A 21570-nucleotide genomic window follows, 5' to 3' on the forward strand; every position below is an offset into this window, starting at 1 on the left:
CTACAATAAATTTGCACCCTTATGGCAGTGGTAATCTGAACTGTGTTTTATTTTTTAAGGTATTTTTGGCAATTTCATAGTGAATGTACAGGATCTTCTATAATGATACCCAACAGTGTGGATATACCACTGGGGATTTAAAACTTGCTGTGTCATAATACTAAGCACTGTCCATGGTACTGAATTCTCTTTTTTGTCTCCCTCTCTCACTTATTCCCTTGACATGCTGGCTCTTAAACCAGGTGCAGGCAAAGAAACCCTTGTTTGGAAATCATGAATCAATAATGTGGTCTTGGCAGAGTTACTCCATTTATGCTATGTTTTCAGGTAAGTGATTTACCTTATGCTTCTGTATCTGTTTGAATGTATTAGTGCACCTCTTCAGTAGTGCTGCTGCTGTTGCTGGACGTTCAGTTTGCAGATTTCCCAAAACATTAGCACATTGCCCCTGGTTCATAGATTTACGTGAAGATCACCCAATTTGCCTGTTATAATAGTTCTGTTAAGAGTTAGCTACAGAATCCCAAAACCCATAAGGCTAAGAAGTAAGGGTGTGAGCTCAAACGGAAAGGTTACCACAGTGAATCACAGATATCGGATGTTCTGTTCTTCAGGTTGCCATTACTGACACAAGAACTGCTATGCTAAGTATGAACTTGAAACAGAAAATCACGTTTTAAGATTAGCATGTTAGTACAGATAGATGGATTCCTCCAATCCTATGGATGACTCTTGTTCAATGTTGTGTGTTTTTTTACTTTGTTCTGTAGATCAGTTATTGTTCAAGACTGTCCTTGCTTTGCTTTGAAGCACGTTGTAAGAAAACCTGTAGTAATCATTTGAAACTTACTGAATGGTAAAGTTCATGTGTTTGTATGTTTTTTTGTTTTAAACCTGTGAACCTGACACTTGCCCAACTGTGTGGAATTCATTTTATTGTACATTATGCCAATAGTTCAGTTTTCATTTACAGAGCAAGCTCTAGCTTTACTAAAATATTCCTTTACAGAATAAGCATTTGTCTCAAACCACACAAAAGCTATTGTGTAGAAAAATAATTCGGGGACCCATTTTATTTTGCGGAGGAACATTGTTCATTTGTATTATTCACAGGCAAAACTCCATTTAGATACGTTTAAATCGATATGACACATGAGATACAAATAAGAAAACTAGAATTTAATATAGTTTTCGGAGACACTTTATTGGGAGGCCACATGTGATAATTAAGTTTCACTGGCAAGACCTTTGCAACTACAAAGGAACAGATACTTATTACCGAATGTTAAAGAAGTATTTGCTTATTTATCTTAAAAAAATAATACATGGAAATGTGAAACTAAAGGACACAACTAATCAAAATGTAAAACTATACATTCTTGGTCCTCTTAGGTTTTCAATTCAAAATAATTTTACTATACACTAGCAAGATTAGCATTTAGAGATATGTACTATATATTAATTTTCTTGTCAGTGCTGATAATTTTAAATTACACTAAAGTTTTGGAATGTAAAATCATGTAACGAAATTTACAAGACAAAAATAATGTACTTTTGAAACACTCATATGAACTATTTTATTAGCCTATTAAAGTTCGAGGTATTACACACTTGCACATCTTATATTTAAAATAAAATTCTCCCGTCACACGAAAGGAATTCGTTTTTTTACACACTGACCTTCAAAAATGAACACAACGATTCTGCGCGTAAATGAAAAACTACATGCATTTGGAAGAATTATGCATTTTATACACATATCCAAGTGGTTACAATGTACGTGTCTTTGATAGCATTTTCCATGGAAAAAAACGTCTATGTTCTACTAACTTCTGTCCAAGACTGTACGAAAAAATAAAACAAAACAAAACTTTTGACTACGTTAGGCACGTCTTGTTTGTTAGTTCACAGAACGCATATCATATTTTAATTCATAAAACACTGAGCACAAGAAAAGGTACAGCTTTGAATTTGGTAGTTAGCTAAATTAATTACGTCTTTAGTCATATTTAACTAAGATGCCTGGTAAGGCTTTATGTTTTTAAAGAAGCAAAATCCCTTGCACTGCACCTTTTAGTCACAACCCAGTCACCCATTACTTTCCCACAACTTGCACGTAACACTGAATTCTTCGGCGGCTGAACGGTTTGCCAGAGAAACCAAACTCTCACGTGGCCTGCTAGAAAGGGCAAATAAATATATAACTTAATAAACAAATATGAAACCATCTTTATTATAGGAATTGATATATTTTGTTCTTTACATCACAGTACTAATTCCCACTCGGCCCCTGCCCTTACTCCTGCTCAGTCAACTCTTCGTCAAAGGCGACCCTCCTCCCCGGGTGCTGCCTCTTCTCTTCAGCCCGGCTCTGGTTCACGTTTTCCAGCAACTCTAACAACAGGCTGGCTTTGCTGCAGCCCACCGGGTCTTGGATATCACAGGGCGCGTTGGTGCCGTAATCTGGACTTTTGATCTCCCAGTTTCTCTTGCCGGGATGTTGGCGCTTCTCCAAATCCTGTAGGTCCCCAGAGTCCAGTTCGTCATCCAGCTCTCTCCTCCCCGGGTGCTGCCGTTTGTTGTACATCAGGTAGCGTTTACCTGGATGCTGCCTTTTGGACATGTCGGACGCGTAGCCGGTGGGAGAGCTGAGCGCGTCGGGGTACGGGTCCACCGAGGACCGCTTCCCCGGATGCTGTCTCCGCTGCAGCTCCACATACGCGTCCGTCTCGTCCTCCCGTTTCCCGGGATGCTGGCGCTTTTGCGGCTCCAGGTAGCCCTCGTCTTCCTCCCTCCTGCCGGGGTGTTGTCTTTTCTGGAGGTCGGCGTACCCCAGGTCTTCTTCCTCCTCTTCGCGTTTGCCCGGGTGTTGGCGTTTTTCTACGTCTTCTTGGTACCTTTTGCCGGGATGCTGCCTCTTAGAAAGCCACTCCGGTTGAGAAGATACCTGGTCTGTAAGTTTAAAAAAAAGGTAAAAATAAAAAGATACAAATGGAAAGTACGGCTGCAGCCAGGTATGCTTTGCGTTATACTATACCAAGTCGTTGTTTCTTACCTCAATTGAATACAATTAACTACAAGATTGTCAATTCCTGTACTACCAACAGTAGGTTTTATTTAGTTACGTATTCTTCCATCATAAGGGTGAAATCTATTTATTTGTGAATTGCCAAATATTGTTTATTCAACCTACATTTTACAGCGATTTCGCTCAATTTTCCCAGCTGTATTTGTAGTCCTTTTAACTACTCAATGCACCACACAAAGATTGCCAGCATAGACACGCTGAATCCCACCAATAAAACTGTAGCCCATGTGCTGAACAACTGATATGAGTTAAGATTTAAGAAAATAACCCAGATGAACCACAGACATATTTTAACTTATTTGATTTATTTTTATAATTGAAAAGTGTTTACAGAGACTTATGTCTAATCAAGTATGGAAAACAACGTAAACATGCACGGCATGTTTAATGCATTTATTCATAGAGACCACTGGTTGAAGCAGATTTTAAGAGTCTTAAAAGCACAATATGGTTAAACAACATGCCCAGAAACCTACAAGTTTGTGGTTGTAGTTCAATCAATTGAGTGGTTTATGGCAATTATAGTAACGCTAATGTTTGACAAATCTGTGTTGTACAATGTACAAAGTCTTTGAAAACGTTTGGCATTTGCAAAACCCATTTAGTCGTACTAAAAACTAGTGCAAGCAAGTGAAATCGTTTGGATCCAATCAAATTAGCTATTGTGTCGATAATGTCCATTAAATAATGATTTAAACCAGACTAGAACAAACATACATTACTTGTACTAAAAAATGTATATTTCGTATAAGATAAACAATCTAAAGATATCTAAAATATAGTTTTTACTACGCTCTAGTGACCAAATTGTTCAATTAACTATTTGGGTGACTTATTTTATTATTATACGAGACTGTCCAAAAGTTTCTCTTCCTAGAGACTCGCACATCACTTACCGTTAACAGTGTCCTCATCCTCCATCTTCTTCAATATGGATCTGATGATGATGTTCTCCGCTCTCTGTAGGATTTCGTCTAAAGGCACCTGTTCCTCCACGTCCCCCTCCTCGGGGATATTCTGTCCCAGGATGAGGGTCAGATTGCAAACCGTCAGAGAGGCGAGAAGAATCCAGACGGCAGACCTCATGGTGATGCCGTGTCCCTTGAAGTTAAAAACGAAAACACACCTTTTATTAATGGGCACAACACCTACAATAGCATAAAGCACATAAGGTTACAAGGAACTGCTGGAATAAAACATGGTATACTGGGATTGCGTAAAACAAAAACAAAAACAAATATTTAAAGGGATGCCAGTCATTACTAGCATTAAAGTCAGTGCATTCAGCAATTACGTTGTTTTTTTAACCTAATAATAACAACAACAATAGACAGCTGCATTAAGTGTTTACCTGCACCATATTTGCCATATAGTGTACCCATATTATTGGAGTGTATACCGCACTGTCACTAGTTGATGCGACCACAACTTTCTAACATCGCACCAGTAACCTTGCAATTTGTACGGAAATGCACCATATCATAGTTATCCAGCTAAATGATAAATGAAGAAAACTTACCTGTCTCAGAGTGTTGGAAATACTATTATGGGTTGGTGTAAAAAAGCCTCTCTCCCGAACTTCACTAAAGTAGTTTAATACATGTCAGTAGTGCTGGAGAAAAGTTTCCGAGAGGCTAACGCTCAGAAATCCAGGCGGTTTTTGCGGTTCTGTGCCGACATCTGGAGCATCTTCATTTATAGTTGCCGCACACCCCCATCATGCTAACGATTTTGTAGTAATTTGTGTGACATCGTCATTTCATTGATGTCACAGATGCACATCTCTACGATTGCCTGTCAACACACAGTCCTTCTGTGAAACTGAAGAGGTCGCTACACCACATTTTAAAAGTTGGCTACGGTTTTTGGACGTTTATATACTACTTCTCCACTGAAGAAATCTACAGTCTGTTATCATGTAAATTGGGAATAAGTCATCACATTTGATATTTATTTGCCCAATAAAATAATAAATGCATAAGTAAAAATGTCTGAGATATGATATTGATATTGACACATGCGTAAATTGCAAACGCATGACAGAAGCCACATTTCATATAATAATACTTCCACTACTGTACACTATTCTGCTATGTATAATACTAATTAAAAGCTAATGTTAATTATTCAATTAATAAAAGAGACAACAGTGTAGATATTTAAATGAAATCCATGTTATTAATGTGATTGTACGAAAGGCAGTAGAGATATGGAATTGCTTATGTGTTGGATTGTAGGCGCTGTCCAAGGTCCTTCAACCGTTTCGAAACCAAGAGTTAATTTCAGCTGACCAGACGTAGGCGCGCCTGCGTTGCGAGTGCTGGTTACATACAGCCCATCTTTGCCTGTTTGGTGGAAGTAGAAAATGAACCACATTAAATTTAGTAACAGTTTGTCGTTACTGACAACCAATGAACCATACAATGTATAAATAAAACAAAACGACTAGGTTTTTTTTAGACTAATGTCTGTGTATTTAATATGCACCCCAAGTGTGTATCCTATTATTGGATTTTATTACTGTTCACTTAAAAAAAGAAGAACATTTTAAATACAAAAATAAATAGGATTTGTCTATAAGGTCAGTCCCAAATAAATAAAAAAACGTTTATCTGTAGATGTTCTTTACATCAGATATCTTCACATCAGTTCACGTTCTGTACAGACTGAAAGCAGACTGCTTGAAACCTACAGCAAATATCAATGTATTTATGAGTGTTATAGAGTTCTTGTTTAAAAGATTGATCTCACAGGATTTATCCTAAGTGAATGTATATATTCTTAAGCTTAAACTTTAATTTTGATACCCACTGTGGTAAATAGTAAAATGTCAAATACTCCAAGAATACCTTTTTTTAAAGCCCCTCAGACTGTTTAACTCATCAATGAAGATTAGATTTATGAAGCCTGGCACATTTGTAAATGGCCGTTGTTCTATTTTGGATTTAGGATTTTGAGATAAGTAGGGAGCTCTGAAAACCAGGTTTCAATTTCTGTCTAGGATTTAGCAAATGCATTGTTTTCGATTTATGTTTTTCAGTATTGTGCAAATTTTGCGGCAGGATTCAATGCAAAACTGCATTCCTCTTGATTTTCCATGATTGTTTTTCCTTAAAAACATAAACAGAGAGAACCAGTGATTCTCATTTCCAATGGATGACATTCAATATTTGTATAAGAATGGACTTGACCTGCCACCTCTGACAAACATGTTAGTATTAAGGCTAAGGCTGAGTTTAATGTATAATGTGTTATTAGTATTTTATTTATTCATTTTCCAATCAAGGGAAGATATACATTTCTCTTAAGTGTATGCCAAAATACACAGAACATACTAAATGCCCTGTGATTTTACTTTGGAGGAGGTATTGAACAAATTCTCTTGATTGTAAGGGTATTATTATTAAACAACACCTCATAAATATACAGTTGATGTGTGTGAAAATTAAGCAGTGTCTTGTTATTTTTCCCCCATATTGTATAATAGGTATTGCCTAGTTTACACTTCCACAATGTAACAACAAATAGGCATTAATTTGCTGTTTTTGATTTACAAAATGTACAACAAAATCACATCTAATAATATAATAATAATAATAATAATAATAATAATAATAATAATAATAATAATATTACATTAAATAAAAAAACTTAATGGATGTTTGCAAATGCCTGGTTCTGTAAGGTTCCACATGCCTGCATTGAAATGATAGTCAAAATATAATTGTCACCAATGAAAAATACTGAAGTTTGGGAGTTCTTAAAATAGAAGGAATTGAACGTATATATTGATTGTTAAAGTAATTCTGCACAGATCACAAGGCCTTTTAGCCTCTATCTTCCCTACGTACAGATCACTTCATTATGGGGAAATACCCATTTACATTTAATTCAGTCATTTAGAAAGTCGTCTTCTCGTGGCCACGAAATGGAATAATTCACACCTTTATAAATGTGCTGTCATGTCTAATACAGTAAGCTGCCAATACTCATCTCTCGGCATGTAAACCACTTCACCACTAAAATACCGGGGTCACTTTGTTTGGAAGCTCGAGAGGAGTATACCACAGACCAAGGAGTACAAAAGTATCTGTGACTCATCCCTGAGGTATGAGTGTGTACTGACTACTTTTTCCTCCACTGACTGACACAAACAGTATGAAGGGGCTGACAGACAATGGCTTACCAGTGTACACGCACTATGACCAAGACCACACTGCATCACTTAATGTTATCTTAACATCAGGCAGTGTCAGGCAGGTTTAGGTCTTGCATTCCTTTTCATCGCAGGACATTTTTCCTGCTAAAGCTTAATTAACTGATCAGCAGCAGCAAGGTCAATTAAGTTATTTAAGTGCCGATTAGATCAACGGTATTTAGGGATTTTAGATAGGATGTTTTATATAGACCAAGCATTTAGTTAAATAAAACCAAGTAAATAATAAAGATCTGCATATTAAGATCACACCAAGGGCTTACTGTATATTCAGTACCTTTGGAAGAAATGGTGCACTATTGAAAGGCAATCTATCCATTTCCTTGAAGAAAAAAGTATTTGTTTAATATTGTTTAATACTACCAGTGCTCATGGCTCCAAAATCTAGTCACTAAACACCAACATGATACAGAAACTTCCAACCACAAAAGAAGCATGGACAGATGTATGTTTGGAATAACATGGAGGCAGAAAAACAAATACATGTATCAGAAAGCAAACACAAGAATTTGAAAGAGTGAAAATGTGAACATGGCAATGGGCCAGACACATTTCAAGACGATCAGATTAAGGATGGACAAAAGACCCACTGGAAGATGGGAAGATGAAGTAGTAAACTTGCTGGAGTGACCAGGAAAACAGACCCTATACATCAATTAAGTGGAAACCTCTTGGGGAAACCTGGCAATGATGATAATTAACATATACATTTATACATATAAATTTAGTTCAGCATAAACAAAGGCGATAGAGTACTATGGTCCACAAATCATCAGGATTTCTTATCCCTTTTTGAGTGCAGTACCATATCAGTCGCAGTTTCACGAATTGCTATTCTTCCGATTTAGGTGTAAATTAATGTTTCGAATCACCTTTAAATGAGAGTAAATGTGAGATGTATCCCAATTGGAATAATTTCAGATCTACTGAGAGTTATTGGTAATTAGAATCCAACAAGTAAATGCTATGCACTGTCTTTGGCATGTTAACAAGAAGTCTTTATTATACATGGTTTAAGATAAGGACCAAAGAGATTTGCAGATAACTTCATTCATTAACAGTGGGTATAAATGGGCTGGAAACTTAATTTTCTGAAGCCCATTAGCAAAGCAGTTAGTGTGTTACAAAGTCTGGCAGTTTTAGGATTACATTAGACAGCCTAATGTTCCCACTCCATACAAAAATGAAGAGAAGCAAATTCAGCAGACCAGTTTTTTTTTATTTTTTATGATATATCATATGCTTATCCTTATGATGTGAACAGCTGGGAAATGTAATCAGAAAATAACATTTGACTAAAAATACTTCCATGAAACTGCTTTAGCTTTTTTCATTGAAAAGTTTGTTACCATACCTCCAAAGAAGGAGGTCCAATATAATGGTTGAATACCCATTTTAAGCAAGGGTATTCTGTGATGGAAACTGAAAAACATAAATGGACTGGGGATCACAATCAATAATGAAAACCTGCTAGCTATCCAAACCAAAGGAACCCAAAGAGGAGAATGGTTATAAGACAAACTGATTGTCTGATCCAAGTTCAAGTCCTTGCCCTTAGTCTTGAAAAATGTTATTTTTATTAGAAAATACCATACTGTCTGACAGTACATGTTCAGAAACAAATATCAAATATCAATCAATTGCAATTTTGAAGAAAATATTGTTTTATGCAAACCAGGAATTAAGGGCTAGATTAAATCAAAACTTTGACCCACCTGCTAATAGAAAAGCACAAACCTGTACATCATAGCGGATACATTTATGATTAGAAGAAAGTGGCATCTAACTAAAAATGAAGCCGCAACTGAGTGCAGTTCTGTAGTTTTCTATTAGTCTGATTCTTCCTTGCTTATTTACTTGTGTTTCAATCAATCCAGCAATGTTATAATTCTGACCCCAGTGTGCATCAGATTAAGAGGACTTTAGAACAGTATCAGATGGACTGAAAACATGTGGCATTTTCACAGCAGCAATCTCAGGAAATGCTCTGCAGACAAGACACGTTTGAATCTATGAACAGTGTAATGATCCGCATCCCGCCGATCAGAAGCTTTGTTTGCAGTGTTTTAGGCACACGATGCATAGCTCCGTATTGTCCCCTCACACCTCATTGTGCAGCTGCATTACCGCTCCTTACAAACAGAGGCAGCCCACACTTCAGAGGGATGATTCAACAGCCCGGCCCATTAACATTAGGTAATAAATATTCATATTTTGACATAATCCTCCAAGAGACATATGCTGAGCCTCTGAGAACAGAGTTGCATTTAAATATAAGGATTTCAGTTCCTTCTGTGGGGTCTCCTGGAACTGTGTAGCCTAATCAGACAAATCTCCTCCTGCTGTACCCGTGACTTGCATTACTCATAACACTGTAGTGCTGAACTTTTTGTGTGTTAGTTGGAGAAAAGTTTTCAAATTTTATGATGATTTTACCTTGATAGAAAGTGTGAGATGTGTCCCTTACTTTAGAAGTGGAAAATATCTGTGATTCATTAAACACAGTTAGTTAATAGATAAACACATACACTCACCTAAAGGATTATTAGGAACACCATACTAATACTGTGTTTGACCCCCTTTCGCCTTCAGAACTGCCTTAATTCTACATGGCATTGATTCAACAAGGTGCTGAAAGCATTCTTTAGAAATGTTGGCCCATATTGATAGGATAGCATCTTGCAGTCGATGGAGATTTGTGGGATGCACATCCATGGCACGAATCTCCTGTTCCACCACATCCCAAAGATGCTCTATTGGGTTGAGATCTGGTGACTGTTGGGGCCAGTTTAGTACAGTGAACTCATTGTCATGTTCAAGAAACCAATTTGAAATGATTCGACCTTTGTGACATGGTGCATTATCCTGCTGGAAGTAGCCATCAGAGGATGGGTACATGGTGGTCATAAAGGGATGGACATGGTCAGAAACAATGCTCAGGTAGGCCGTGGCATTTAAACGATGCCCAATTGGCACTAAGGGGCCTAAAGTGTGCCAAGAAAACATCCCCCACACCATTACACCACCACCACCAGCCTGCACAGTGGTAACAAGGCATGATGGATCCATGTTCTCATTCTGTTTACGCCAAATTCTGACTCTACCATCTGAATGTCTCAACAGAAATCGAGACTCATCAGACCAGGCAACATTTTTCCAGTCTTCAACTGTCCAATTTTGGTGAGCTTGTGCAAATTGTAGCCTCTTTTTCCTATTTGTAGTGGAGATGAGTGGTACCCGGTGGGGTCTTCTGCTGTTGTAGCCCATCCGCCTCAAGGTTGTACGTGTTGTGGCTTCACAAATGCTTTGCTGCATACCTCGGTTGTAACGAGTGGTTATTTCAGTCAAAGTTGCTCTTCTATCAGCTTGAATCAGTCGGCCCATTCTCCTCTGACCTCTAGCATCAACAAGGCATTTTCGCCCACAGGACTGCCGCATACTGGATGTTTTTCCCTTTTCACACCATTCTTTGTAAACCCTAGAAATGGTTGTGCGTGAAAATCCCAGTAACTGAGCAGATTGTGAAATACTCAGACCGGCCCGTCTGGCACCAACAACCATGCCATGCTCAAAATTGCTTAAATCACCTTTCTTTCCCATTCAGACATTCAGTTTGGAGTTCAGGAGATTGTCTTGACCAGGACCACAGCCCTAAATGCATTGAAGCAACTGCCATGTGATTGGTTGGTTAGATAATTGCATTAATGAGAAATTGAACAGGTGTTCCTAATAATCCTTTAGGTGAGTGTATATTATTCACATCTCACAGCCGCAAGGTTACTTTTCATTTTTAATTAGTTTGAAATGTATATTGTCATTTCCAAGGCAACAGTCACCAGGTCCCACAGCTATCCCACATCCTTTCTGAGGAACACATACCTCTCGTATTCTTCACTTCTAGAACCAGGGATGCAGTTAACCTTGTTTGAAACAATGTAACAGAGATACTAGTAGCCACACTCAAAGTTAAAAAGTCATAATGAATGCACTTAAAGATAGATCATTAAAGAAAGAAAGCAACTTTTGTATGCATAGTATCTATATGTTTGCTTAAGGTTTGAATCTTATGCTATGCAGATCCAGCTGAAACTTAATTTCTTACAGGGAAGGAATTTGTTTAGCGATTCCATTAATTTCATGAATCCATCATTTTTCATAGAAATGTATTAGACATATTTACATTCTGTGGTTTGATAATATCCATGGTAATGAATTAACAGCCAATTCAAATCTGGCACTGCAAAATTGAATAGGTTGTCTTTTTCCATTTTGCAATTTATAGGTACATCTCTGATGAAGGCCAGATTGCCAGCCTTTAGAAAATGCAATAAATAAAGTATATATTTTGTTAATGATGGAGTGAATGTTGCTCTATTCTTTTGGTCTGCAATTCAGTGGCAGTGGCAGTGATGAAAATTATTGTGGAGATTTCTTGAGGACTCACAAAGCAAAGAATTCAAGCACAATGAATACCTTTCTTTGCGTGGTGCTGAAAGCCTGAGAGAAAGGAAGAGAGGGATGACTAAACACTCTCGGAGCTACAGAGGTTACGGCCATTGGGGATTATTGCAGTGCATGAGAAAGGGTGAGAGGAGCATGTGTGAAGAATAAAACCCCTTTGAAATGGTATTGACAGCTACAGCTCCTTCAACATTCCCTTCACGCAACAGGCCTTCCCAAGTATGTGGGAATTCAAAGAAAAGTGCTTTAAAACTGTTGGAGTTTTGCTCTTTTTTTGGGGGTAAATGTTACAAAACAATGAAACACAGCTGAATGACGTGAAATACTAACCACAGACATCCTGCTGCAATCGTGTATTACACTGGGTTTGTAATTTGCAATGCCCAGGCGGTTTAAAATAGTTTTCTGTAATCCAGGTCAGTGTGTTCTAAATAGTTTTTATGGTCTATCTGCTTCGATTATTATTTGTTTGAGATCAATAGCTTTGGAATAGGCTCATTGTGTGGAGCTAAAATGACCTAATCTTGTCATTGGCTTTACATAGGTATCTTAAGCCATACTTCAGGAAGCAACACACCTGCAAATTCCCCATGTGTGCTCAAACCAAGCATTTTAATTGAAAGGGGCAGTAGTGTGTGCATGTGGATGAGTTGGACACTAAGCAGTCTTGACTGTTCTTTACAGGTAAGATGTTCAATACTTCAGTTTTGAGCAACTTTGCCAAATATGGTGTCAGCACAAGCTCTGTTTCATATTGAGGCAGAAGTTGGAGTAAACTAAATGAGGCATGAGATACAGGGGAGCTTTATGAATGTGCCTCAGGATGCACCCAGGCATGTGCAAAACTGTCTGTTTCTTCAGCACTGGACAGAAAATCATGTTACATACAAAATATGGTTTACTGCAGGAGATTACAAGAATTACAGAAAAAGACAATGCACACAGAGTCCTACGCTCCTTTGGGGAACACGTTTGCCATTCTACCAACTGTTAATTGCTGGAGATGTAGTAGCGAAACAGCCTCTTTGTCTACTGTCCCCCAGATTATTCAGTGATCGTGCAGATAACTCTTACAATGGAAGTCAAGTGTTCAGTGGGTTCAGACAGAAGAGGTGTAATTAAGCCTTACTAATAATCTTTGCCCTCGATAAAAGGAAAACAAAACCACCACAACAAAAAAACATGTAACAATTGGAGTTAAAGAAATGTGTCTCTCACACAATTGCAATGACGCCAATTAGTACGGAGAGTTCTGCATTAATAAAACAGATCATTGAAATTTAACCTCATCAGCGAGACAGTAATGATTCCATCCCCCATTAACTTCAGCTGTCTCTTTTTTTCTATTTGTATTGAGTCTGCCGCACGACATAGAGTGTGAAGTAAAGGTCAGGGGCAGAGAGGAATCGCATAAAGAAAGCTATAATAACGTACCGAAAAACAAAATCACTGAGTCTGTTTTGTTTCTTAAATTATATAGTATCACACTGAGTATTAATGTACAGTAAAACAAAGACACAGATATTTCTAAGCTGCCTTCAGGTGTCCTTTTGTGTTTAAAATGGAGGAAAAACTCTTATGTTTTAGTAAAACTTTGGAATACAGCACAAACATTGGATTTCTTTATTGCCTGTAATAATCTGATAGTATCTGTCCTCTACTAAATGTACACAAGGCAAATTTGTCTCAATTGTAAACCCTTTTGTAAGTTAATCTTGAACCAACATGTGTGTGCTCCAAACTAAAGTTGATTAAACATTCTTACATGTTTCTTAAACGTTCTTAAATGTTTTTCAGCTAAAACATTCTACATTTAGTATGTAAGATGCCAACACAGAAACTATTAATCTCCCTGCAATCCTCACAACACTCTTTACACACAGAAAGACCAAACAGAGCTTTGGGATCCTGCAGTAGTCTTGATAATGTCAGTTGAATTGGGAGATCATAAATTCAGCACTAAAGCTTAATGTCCTCTAGACTGATTCAGAAAGACTTCTCTGTTTGATATTTTCTCCTGTATAGGTCACCATAGCCACTAGTACATGTGCACCATAACAGAATAGGCTGTAGTGCATTTAACAAAATCATCTCTGAATCAAAGCAACTTAAGCAGAGAGCTAGAGAGCTTATAGACCTAAGTACTTGTGCTAATGCAGTTTCCTCCTGCTCTGGGAATTTTAAATGTGAGGAGTTATGACTTAGTTTACCTCCACTAGACAATCCCACTTGACACTTTATTTCAACTCCCACAACAGAAAATTTGAATTTCAATCCTCAGTATCAGCATTCTTACTCCAATTGTTTTTTTGAGTTTTTTTTTTTAACTGAAGCAAATCTAAAGACCGAGAATCGCGGTCCTGACCTTGAGGGTCTGAAGGGTCTGTACCTAATTGAACTTTTGCTTCCTCCAACAGTTGATGAAGTAGGCAAGTTTTTACACATCAGTTAAAATGAAGTTTCAAAACAGAAAAGAGGGATGTTTTCATTGGATTCTAGCTACCTTATGAATTGGAGCCAGGCAAGTGTTGGTTTGCCAAAAGGCAGACATAACACAGAGAGACAGCTGAGGAGTAAAAAATATATATAATAATAATTCAAGAATTACATAACAAAGAGAAAGTACTGGCTAACCTTCCTTTGTAGAACTGAAGTAACCTCTGTCCTGTGGATACTATGTGGGGCTGTCACAACATACCATTGTAATGTCACAGTGCTGACCACATTACGTGAAAGGAAACAGGTCTGACAGTTATGGCAGGGGGGAGCACCAGACTGAGGACTATCACACAGCCGGCTCTCTAGGTTATCATTTGAGTTTGACACTGAACACTGATCCTACTGTACAGCTCCTCACCACAAGCTATTGCACAATATAAATGCACAATCTTGAATTGCAGGAATGCCTAAGCAGCTACCTTTGGCTGAAGTAATTAATCTTAAGAGAGAAAAAGGTTTTTCCAGTTATAGATTTTTAGACTGAGTATAATAATTGCTCTGGCTTACAGTGCAGTGGAAAATCTATTAAGATATTTTTCCAGAATCTGGAAAAACTTATGCTCCTGTTAACTCCTAGGCCTCTGCAAATTAGAGTAACTTTCACCCCCTGGCATTAAAATCAGAAGTATCTGTTCACAGGTTTGATTGAAAAGCCACCTGTGCAGACACAGGCAAGCTGGCTTGTGTGGATACATGCACATTGTGCACCCCTGGAGTTTTCCTGAGCTGGCGTTTTTGACATCAATGCATGGAAGAACCAGCGATCCAGTCACGATCAGACCTGAGACTGGTCCCAGAGAGGATATTTTGTCTGAGTCATCGTACCAATGCAGCACAATAAGTAGGGAACATGCTTTGCCTTCTTCTCTCATTCATCTCTGCTGGTTGGCAAAGGAAGAAATCTGACTCCAGTGTTTGCAGGGTAGTAGTGTTAACATATTATATTTCCTCCTTTTAGGAGGCATTTTTCTTCTCTGACCTGTTTTGCTTTTGTTACCACTGAGCTAAATAAATCCGGTGAGAACGTTCCCTGAAAAATGCACTAGTTTCCATACCAGTGGTCTCCCTCAACTGGCTTACACTGTCTATACCAGTTTAGTCATGGCCTCAACAAAACACAGAAGCAGTGTCCATTTAAAAAACTTTTTTAGTATTTGTTTTGTGGGTGTCTTTCTTCATAAAACCACCATTCAAACACTTGTGGACAAATGGATCCTGTTCTTAAAAAAATAAAAAAATAAAATGAATTAATACTTTCATACAAGACTAATATGTACATAATGATTCCAAGCTAGCGTGAAGTGAGCTATTGGGCCAGGATTACTGAATTTGATGATGACTGTGTATTTTCGTACTTCTAAAACTTCAAAATTTGACTTGTCTATCCCTTCTGTTCATTTTCTGTTTTAATGCTGCCATATACAAGTCCAGTACTTTCTTAATGTGCTGTTAGGCTACAAATTGTTGACAAACTTCAATAAACATATTGATTTTTTTTATTCTTCGGTTATGGAAATGGCCAAATGTTTGCTGGGGGACTTTCCTCTCAGCAAGCTTAATGGCTAGTGTTAATCCATTAAAATCAATGTATTTGTGACTTCCAGGTGAGTTACAACACTGACCATTAACATTACTTCACTAATTGGAAAAGCAAGTATGCTATCTGTAAACAGAAGAAATGTGTCAGCAATTTTAACACAAACATTTGATTAGCATGTTTCGTTACAGTATAAAAAATGCGTTGTGATAATGCCCAAGCTGAACAGCTGGAATACCAAACATTTACAGAGCAGAAACAGAGCCTTATTTTAAGCTTGTTGGATTGGGTTATCTTAAAACTATGATGTGCTGCATTGTTAAAGGAACCTTCTCCATTTAAAGTAGAGTGGAGATAAATTCAGAATCTCAGACCTTTAACATATATAGATGTCAGAATTACACTGAAAAAGTACTTCTCATCGAGCAAAAGTAAAACTTACTTTCATTGATTGTCAACTCTGTAGGGGGCACGAAGGGAGTTTGTGGTAGACCTGCTCCAGGAGCTCTTCGATCAATCAGTTAGGGAGCGTTGGAAGGACGTCAGATGAGCAGGTTTGTGGTGAGTCACAAGGGCAAGTGCTGAGAATAAGAAAACAGCACTTGTAGTCAGACGCTGTGATGGGGGCCCACTGGAGAAGAGCCACAGCCGCATCTCGGTGTTTCCCCAGGCCGTGCTGGTGCCAGAGTGGCATTCAAATGAGTGTCATCTAATAATAAATTTACACTCACTCGTCAATCACATAGTATACTTTGGTACTTTTTAAAGTTTCACAGAAATTGTACAAAAAGTCCTAGCGTCGTCTGTTGATTAAAAATCGTAATTATTGTGTGATCACTTCTAGAATTAATATGGATTAATTTGAATAGGATTTAATTATGTTATCTATTATTTATTTCTCAGAAGGCTGTTGTCATTTTCACACTCAACAGTCACCTTTGATCCCCTACTTTGCTACAGACAGGGTCACAGCTGTACATATAAAAGTGAATTAAACTTTGAGTGGTTTGTATAGCTGAAACCTTGCTTACTACTCACTTGTTTTTGACGAGAGTGATTATCCATTCAGTTATGCAGGGTTACTAAAAAGTGTAGAATCAGTCAGAGAGCATTTGAACAGAATACATGTGGGAACTTCATTTCTAGAAATCAGCTGAGGAAGAGACGGAAGGAGCAGGAATAGACTAAACAGGGACTATTAATGACTGACCCAAGAAAAGAAAAGCACTCTGGCATTTTCTGTATTCCAGAGTTTCAGTGTTGGCTTTCTTCATATAATGTTGGGCGAATTGATCTATTTATTTTGGTGTATGGACGTCATTCTGAATGATTCATTGTATTGCAGGCAGCAACCTGTCAAGTTAAACATAGGGGGAGTGATAGTCCCTAGGCACAAAAAGATACAAGAAGCAAGACATCAACACATATGGTGCAGTTTCTAAAGCTCTTTAAGGAGGCATCAAGAATTCATAGGAGATGCTCTGAAGAGAAATGTCAAGCATGGCCCAAGGTCTGCATTCTAAGTGTACCAAGTTGAATTATTGTCTGCAGGCAACACAGTCATCTCTGGGCCTCTTCAAAGACTGCCAACACTGTTGTCTGAAGTTTAATGAAGTGTCCACAAAGGGGAGCAGAAAATAAGTCTGTTCGAATAGATTTTGTTTAGACTGAGATAGAACTAAGTAGTGAAGGGAAATATAGTGGGAATCATCATTACCATGGCAAAGTACATTTTTGTTTACAAATCTGTCACAATCAATGCAGACTTTGCCCTTTCAATTTTGAGTACTTAACTAAATGGCAGGAGAAACTGAGACCTCATACCAGAGGTTGCCTATAGCCTCCTGACTTATAGTCATATGGATTCCAGAGACAGTCCACAGCAAGATCTCAGCAAGAATAGGGGGGCGCTAAAGAGATTCCCTCAGGCTTCTCCTAGTCGTGTTATTGAAGAGCAGTTTGAGCTGAGATGGGTGATCAGGTACAGCACCCCCTATGAGGCATCAGAAAGACACTGTTAGAAGCAAAGCCCCCAGAGCCTTACGCAGTATGTAACTCCAATGCATTTACAGCCTGTATCTAAACCTGTTCACCACCTATTTACATTCAAGAACAGCAGATACTGACAGTTGTGAATATGATTCTGCCCAGATGCATAAGGATCAACTAGGGTCCAGGGCTGTTCTGATAAATATCCATTTATGAAGCACCGCATTCTGCTGAAGGCACACTGAGACTTCATCTGATATCTTGAGTTTTTCTTTACTGTTGCATCTCATTACAATAGCTGTAAGCTGCAGCTGAGCTGGGATGAATACTGCAGTGGTGCTGATCTGAATTCAGTGCCGACAGATTGTCTTTGACCCTTGAGTCAGGCTTCTGAAAATGTTCAACTTTATAAACGGTAAAACCTATTATTTTCTAATGACTGTCTCTCTTCAAGGGTCTTAGGGGACTAATACGTCTCAGATACTACTGATGCGAAGCTATGAATATTTTTACTATTAACTTGACGATTGCTGCGATTCAACTGTGGGTTTGCGTGTACAATATGTCAGTTCTCAAATCAGCAACTGTAATACTTGCATTGTATGGGTGAGCTGTACCAAATGAGGATGAATTAATTTGATTTCAGAGCTTTTCAATCTGTGTCATCCACCGGCATAAAGCAGAAAAAAATGTAACGTAATATTAAGGGAGAATTCAGTGATGAATTCAAGGAGGTTCAACTGGACTGAACTGCCACTGCAATTGTAGTTTCAGACACCAGACGGATGAGCTGGCACTGATTGATGTCCGGAACATAATCATTACTTCCAGGTCAGAGTTGACTTCACCATAGGAAGGGGAAAAGTCAAAAAGTTTCAACCATAATTAGTTCAGCTTTTGAAATCCTCTTCAAAGACAAATAAATGATTATTCAGAATTCCAAAAATAAATCAATAAATCAATGACCTATTTAATTTATAGAAGTGGAAGTTCAACCATGCAGTGGTTCCCAACCCTGGTCGTGGAGAACCCCCTACCCTGCTGGTTTTTGTTCCAACCAAGCTCTAAATTACTTAATTGAATCTTAATTTAATAACAATCCACTATTCTTTAATGTGTTCTTTATACAATTCTATACTTAACCCCTACTGTTTAAAATAATTAAAAGGCTCTGATTTAGGAAATTATTAGTTCTATTAAGGGTTCAATTATTTAATTGAGAGCCCGGTTGGAACAAAAACCAGGGTTCAAAACCCATGATCAGGGTTGGGAACTACTGATTTAAACTATGATTTTGTAATTCAACATGCGTCTGTGGCCTAGTGGGCTCAGTCCGCCCTGGAGGCTGGGAGATACACGAGCACCCCTGAATATGATTACAGCAGCAGGTACCATGAAAGTAAAATTATGTCACCATTAGCTGACTGTGAGGAAATGTGAAGGCCAGATTTACCTCCAGAGCATCAGTTGTGGCCTGTCTGTTTCCTCTGATGAATAGATCCTTGAAACATACAAGATTGGGCTGGATTTGAAAAGAGATGGGTTTGAATGTAATTTTGTATTCATTCATTCAACTGGCTGGCCCAAACTCATATATGTGTTACATATACAACAAAAATATGTTCCATTACTGTGATGTAAGTTGCATGGTGCTGTACAAAGTGTGAACATTTACTTGTTGAACATCAGGATATGAAGTACGCCCACAGAAGTACAAGAAATGAAGTACAAAGAGGAAATCATACAGTATCCATGAATAGTACAAAGGGTAATTAGGGTTGTAGCAATGCAGATCAGTATAACAATCAGTAGGTGCCAGACTTTTAGGATCTTCAAGGGCAGACTAAACAGAGACCCCTGTTTGGTGATTGTGGATGGTTCTGATCAAATGCCAAAGCAGATTTATTTAACCTCAGACTGGTGAAAGTCTGTTTGTTGAGTTTTTTTAGTTTTTTGTCAGAGATCTTAGGAAGTCTTACAAGTGTCATCTGCTAATAAAAATAGACACAGGCATTCCTCTGGAGCTGCGGGGTCTGGGAAAAGCCTTGTGGGTTAATCATTTGTTTCCACGACTGTCAGAGAGGCTGACACATACAAATATGGGTAACGGCCTGTCAGTGCAGTGGGCCCTCAGGGCCACACAGCTGGTACCCTGACCACGGAAGCTGTCCTGTCATGTTTTCTTATGCTGGCTGTGAAAACCTCTCTTTGCAGCCCTCGGGGGTTCTGAGGACTGCAGTGTCTAAAGTTTTATACTTTTTTGGCAAAAAACAACAAAAAAACATCACATCAATTCAACGAGTCAAGCTTTTTCAGACTTTGGGGCAGAATTGGATTAGAACAGTTTTGAAAAGGAAAACAGAAATGTCAAAGGAAAGAGGACTGAAAGAAAATTGCATTGTGCTTTATGGCTTGACATCACAACTGTATCCCGATTTCTGATTAGGTTAGGAGGTCCAGCAGACTGAAAAATAACAGCAGGAGAACATCATACTCAAGCTGAGGTAGACCTGTTCCACAGGAATTGCTCATAGATGCACTTTATATTTTGATTTCAAGTAAGAGCAGGCCGACATTGTTACAAACCCATTACATATCAGTGTTTAAAAGTAGTCGCAGTTTCTGTGCAGCGGTGAGAAAAAAGGTATATGTAAATGTATGTACAATACACATTCCATCAATTTATTTTCTATTGCTAGCAGCAGATATTAAAGAAAGGAAGATACAGAAGCACAGAGAATTAGAAGATTAAGCTTCCTATCTGGAATCTTGGCGTTTGTAGATAAACCAGGACTGTTCTTTGTGCTGTTTATTTGAAAATAGAAATTACTGCAAAAGGTTTCCTTACATATCTAAATGTACAATTCAAGCCAAGCAACTGCACAATCATTTAATCACCAGTGTTAGCCTGGGGGGAGAAGATCCATTTATTTCTGATATCCCAATATTGACAATTCTTTTATTTTGCCTGTTTATGGATATTAGAGTATGGAGGGGTCAGATGAGGTTTCTATGAATCATAAACATGCGCCCACTGTTTAGAGCACGAACAGTATTATGTTTGTGACTGGAGCTCTGGTACTGTGACCCGTGCCGCTGCAAACAATGCTGCAAATATCACAATACTTGGTGCCTGCATCCTCTTGGCATGCTTTACAATAGGGTGCATTAGTCACTGCTAATTTGTCAGCTACACCCCCATGTTATATATTTATATTCACAATATCAGCTCCAGAAAAGCAAATGCAAGAACTGAAGACCTTCCCGCACTTTAAAATCCATGTTTCAGATCCTGCTTTACTCGCATGATTGACCTACCAGCCAGGCTGGGCAGGGCTTGGTCAGGTCTGAGCAGCTTGCCTTAATAATGGGATGCAAAAATATGGAGACCTGCATACAACTCTCAGCTAATCACATTCCATTTATAAATCTAATTGTCATGTTTGGTTGTGGCATATATTCAAAGGAAAAATATTTTATTACTGCCAATAGGAAGCTGGTCATTTGCAGGATTAACTAGGACTGATATTTCACTGTTGAATTGAAGGAGGAATTGGGTGTGGAAGGTTTCCTTTCAGTTCTACATTTACAATTCTAACCAAGCAAGCGCACAATAATTTAATCGTCAGCAAAGATGCATTTTCTGAATGTAACGTATGAAAGTATTCACTCCCCTTGGTGTTTTTCCTATATAGTTGCATTACAACCTGTAATTTAAATGGATTTTTATTTGGATTCCATGTAATGGGTATACACAAAATAGTCCACATTGTAGAAGTG

The 21570-nt window shown here is 38.2% G+C and overlaps 1 protein-coding gene across 1 annotated transcript; it reads right to left on the reverse strand.

Annotated features, from left to right (window-relative positions):
• Positions 1-953: 953 nt before the first annotated feature.
• trh (thyrotropin-releasing hormone) lies at positions 954-5020 on the reverse strand. Its single transcript, XM_066698168.1, has 3 exons — positions 4608-5020; positions 3985-4189; positions 954-2952 (listed from the first exon to the last, which is right to left on the reverse strand). Exons 2-3 carry the CDS (start codon positions 4172-4174, stop codon positions 2297-2299), a joined length of 846 nt encoding a protein of 281 aa, XP_066554265.1. The 5' UTR covers positions 4175-4189; positions 4608-5020; the 3' UTR covers positions 954-2296.
• Positions 5021-21570: the final 16550 nt, after the last annotated feature.

This window comes from Amia ocellicauda, chromosome 3 (assembly GCF_036373705.1).
Source record: "Amia ocellicauda isolate fAmiCal2 chromosome 3, fAmiCal2.hap1, whole genome shotgun sequence".
In the NCBI taxonomy this organism is placed as follows: domain Eukaryota; kingdom Metazoa; phylum Chordata; class Actinopteri; order Amiiformes; family Amiidae; genus Amia; species Amia ocellicauda.